The sequence below is a fragment of the Sinocyclocheilus anshuiensis genome, unplaced genomic scaffold (assembly GCF_001515605.1).
Source record: "Sinocyclocheilus anshuiensis isolate Anshui unplaced genomic scaffold, SAMN03320099.WGS_v1.1 scaffold736, whole genome shotgun sequence".
NCBI classification, from domain to species: domain Eukaryota; kingdom Metazoa; phylum Chordata; class Actinopteri; order Cypriniformes; family Cyprinidae; genus Sinocyclocheilus; species Sinocyclocheilus anshuiensis.
In genome coordinates, this window is record NW_015558585.1 from 106383 (window position 1) to 110382 (window position 4000).

Below are 4000 nucleotides of genomic sequence, written 5' to 3' on the forward strand. Positions count from 1 at the left end.
TGTTCGTACAAGGACAGCGATGTTTAAAATAAGAATTTGTCTATTCTTCAGGCATCTGTCGTCTCTGAAGGATTGACGCTGGTAGATGTCAGGTTTTATTACAAAAAGGTTGAAGGTCTGTGTTTGTAGACCTTCAACTAAATGGATTTGGGGAGGGAAGAGAGTCACCTCCTTTTCCTCCCCGATCTTTGTTTGTGTTGTAATATACATATTTTGCTAGGTATTATGTAGCTTTCTCAGAGCTGATTGGGCGCTCAGGTTGGCGCGTGAACGCCCTGCGATTATGTCAGATCGCGTGCAGAGCGAACCAGCCCAGCCTTTGAACTTCACCGCTTTTGGCTCTCATTCACGCGCTTCTCCTCATTTCCCAGCCAGGTGCTTCGCGGGGCGAGAATCCTCCGAGAAAAAAAGCACGCAAACAGATCGCGGAAACTTCGCTTGCCGCGCTGGATTTTGTGGCGCGCGTGGCTGTTCTTCTCTCAGCCGAATAGTGTCGTTTTGAAAAAGAAAAATCTTTCAACTTTACGACAAACACGGAAGAATTACTGGATTTTTCCCCCATTGATGCCGTTTTCCTACTCCTCCAGCTCTCCAGAAGTGGCATGATCCGTGTCTGTCTACAGGACAGGTGAATACTGTTTTCTCTTGCTTGGTTGAAGAACTTTTTTTTTTTTTTTTTTTTTTTTTTAGGGGGTTTTTGTCGTTTTGAAGAAGAGAAATCTTTCAGCTTTGCGACAAACACGGAAGAATTAGTGGATTTTTCTCCCATTGATTCCGTTTTCCTACTCCTCCGGCTCTCCAGAAGTGGCATGATCCGTGTCTGTCTGCAGGACAGGTGAATACTATTTTCTCTTGGTTGGTCGAAGAACTTTTTGTTCTTATTTTAACAGGGAACCGTAAAAATGTCAAAGCCGGTAGATCACATCAAGAGACCCATGAACGCCTTCATGGTCTGGTCAAGAGGCCAGAGGAGGAAAATGGCTCAAGAGAATCCCAAAATGCACAATTCAGAAATAAGCAAAAGACTTGGCGCCGAGTGGAAGCTGCTCTCTGAATCCGAGAAGCGACCGTACATCGACGAGGCCAAGAGGCTGAGGGCTCAACACATGAAAGAACACCCAGACTACAAATACAGACCCAGGCGCAAACCCAAGAACCTCCTCAAGAAGGACAGGTACGTGTTTCCTCTGCCCTACCTGGGCGACACGGATCACCTGAAAGGACTTCCGCTCTCAGCCACGGACTCGCTTTTAGGATCCTCGGAAAAAGCCCGTGCGTTCCTGCCACCCACATCAGCCCCTTACTCCTTCCTCGACCCGAGCCAGTTTAGCTCCAGCGCTATCCAGAAGATGACAGAGATGCCCCACACGTTGGCCACCAGCACTTTACCTTACGCATCTTCTCTGGGATACCAGAACGGCGCATTCGGGAGCCTGGGTTGCCCCAGCCAGCACACCCACACCCACCCGTCGCCCACAAACCCTGGGTACGTGGTGCCGTGTAACTGCACCGCATGGTCGGCATCGAGTTTACAGCCGCCTGTTGCCTACATACTGTTCCCAGGTATGACCAAGAGTGGGATTGACCCGTACTCATCAGCACATGCCACTGCTATGTGACTCCACCACTAAAAACAGTCTCCTCTTTTGCAAACTTGAATACAGCAATGCATGTACATAAGAAGAGAGGAATGATCAAGACATTTATACTGAGTCCGTGTGGACATGAACTGTTCACCATCTACGAGAGGTTCCTTGGATCCCAACTTGGATCTTGGAATAGATGTAAGGCAGGTGCCCAGAACTGTAAGAAATGTAAATGTTCAAACGTTTATTATTATGGCTACCGGATTTGGATGCCTTTAATTTTATTTATTATGTACAAGTTGATGCTATAATAATGCTACTTTTGTTTGAACACTTAATATAATTGTTGTTCTCATCATATTTGTATTATTATTTGAATGTCTTTGATTTGCACAACTAACGGTTAGGATTCATGTTTCTTGTACAGCCTGTTGTATTCACCATTCTTTTTGGCACTCTGAAATTCAAATGATACGACTTCAAGGATTTCAAAGTGAGAAATTCAGCGTTTCATAGATTATACGGGTTATATTGTTTATAATGATCAACCCGGCACCTAAAAGTAGACGGTCTATTTAAAATATCAAAAGAAAAAGAAAAAAAGTATTATCCTTCAATATTTTTAATTTGTCATTTTTTCGCTGTGGTTCAGTGATAGTCACACGTTTATTTGATTTCAGAAGGAACATAAAGTTTGAAGCGAAGCAGTTCATGTTGTATTTGTTATCTGCGATGGTAACTTAAATTATGTCATGTTAATGGAAAGGAAAATGTATCTAAAAGGGTGATACCTCGATTCTTTGTTCATTTGCCGAGCAAAGACATTTTGAATAAAGACAATCTGTCTTAAAAATTCATAACCCTTGTTACATTGCCTGTTTAAACTATTTATGAATCTTCTTTTTGACTATGCTCTTATACAGTCGTGCCAAAAGGTAACAGGCATGTCAGTAAGTACAGTGAGCCCGAACATGCGTTTTATAATGTTTTACAACTTCCAACTTCCAGAACTTAGCGGGTTTTATTTGTGCATTAAAATATAATGTGGTTTTTTTTTTTGTTTGTTTGTTTGTTTTTTTCCGGGTAGAGAGAACAGCACAGGCCTTAACTGCTGAACATAAAACTGAAATTGATCTTGCACCGATTAGATATCTACAATAATTATCTTCTCAATCAGCACAGCTTAAATAGTCAAACGTTTCGGCGGACGCTGCCTAATAACCATCTGGCTTTTCGGCATAGATTTGAGATGAACTCTGTCAGCGCGTGGCGTTCCCGACTGCTCTATAGGGACCGCCGGTCCAAATTAAATGGCAAAACAATTACTGTAAAGGGACGCTTAGGGAAACTGAGGGCGAACATGAATTGTGATTTACCCTGAGACCCACAATAGGATGGAAATTGGACTGAAGAAGGGGTGGTGCGAGTATGAGCCATGCCATTTAGTATTACAAAACAATTTCCAATAAAAACAATTTAACAAAGCGTCGGGTGCTTTAAAATCTGTGCCGATTTTCGCATACAAACGCGCTGTGACACATTGGAGAAGACTGCAGATGTGGCTGCCAGTTTACATTACCATCTCCATTTTCCAGTCGGCTTGTTGATGTCTTTCTTTCTTTCTTTTTATACTTTTATTATATTGTAAACTCATATTTTCCTGTAAAACGCGCGAACTGCTGTGTTCAGAGTGTAAAACTTTCTGCATTCAGGTGTGTGTCATGTCTCTGAAATAAGGCGATCACACTCTATGATGTGTGGTTGTGTATAAAACGTTTCACCCTTCAGGGACTCTATGCTTGTTCCACCTGTTCCACCGCTTAGATCATTTCAACACTTTACCGACAGAAACACCCTGCTATACATTTCTCAAAACAAATTAATTAACACCTTCTTTATTAACTAAGTCTACATGTAAAATGTGATTTATGACGTTGCTTGGCTTTTACTCGCCCCTAAATTCTTATCCACTCCCGTAAAATAAATATCGAGCCTAAATATGATTTTTTTTAATCTAAGCTCTCAATAATAATAATAATAATAACGAAAACAATGATAATAGTCAAATTTATGCTAACTAAATTTGCCATTACTTGCATTTACAAGTAACAGCTTTTTGGTTTAATGTAAAAATATTAATATGTGCAATGTTTTTAAATGCCGTTGTGCCTTTAATTCAGTTTCATTGTTCTTTTCTATTCAATAATTTGACTTCTGATGTGAACAGCAAACATGTTACAACTCGTTCAGAATAACTGCTAGTCTATATTTCGTTCACAATTGGTCAAGATTCATATAATACTGTAATTCAACACAGTTAGTACAAGTTCTCCTCCTGTATTACAAAAAAAAAAAAAAAAGGTTTTTTAGGGAGTCAGTGTGCGCCGATTTTTTTCAGTCTGTGTTTATTTTGA

At 40.8% G+C, this 4000-nt stretch overlaps 1 protein-coding gene across 1 annotated transcript; it reads left to right on the plus strand.

Annotated features, from left to right (window-relative positions):
• Nucleotides 1–705: 705 nt before the first annotated feature.
• Nucleotides 706–2443, plus strand: LOC107679857 (transcription factor Sox-14). The gene has a single exon (XM_016475565.1). The coding sequence runs from the start codon at nucleotides 903–905 to the stop codon at nucleotides 1617–1619; it is 717 nt and encodes a 238-aa protein (XP_016331051.1). The 5' UTR covers nucleotides 706–902; the 3' UTR covers nucleotides 1620–2443.
• Nucleotides 2444–4000: the final 1557 nt, after the last annotated feature.

Bases quoted from the DNA above. Each gene is read 5' to 3' on its own strand.
- LOC107679857 (XM_016475565.1), top strand. From the start codon at position 903: ATGTCAAAGCCGGTAGATCACATCAAGAGACCCATGAACGCCTTCATG.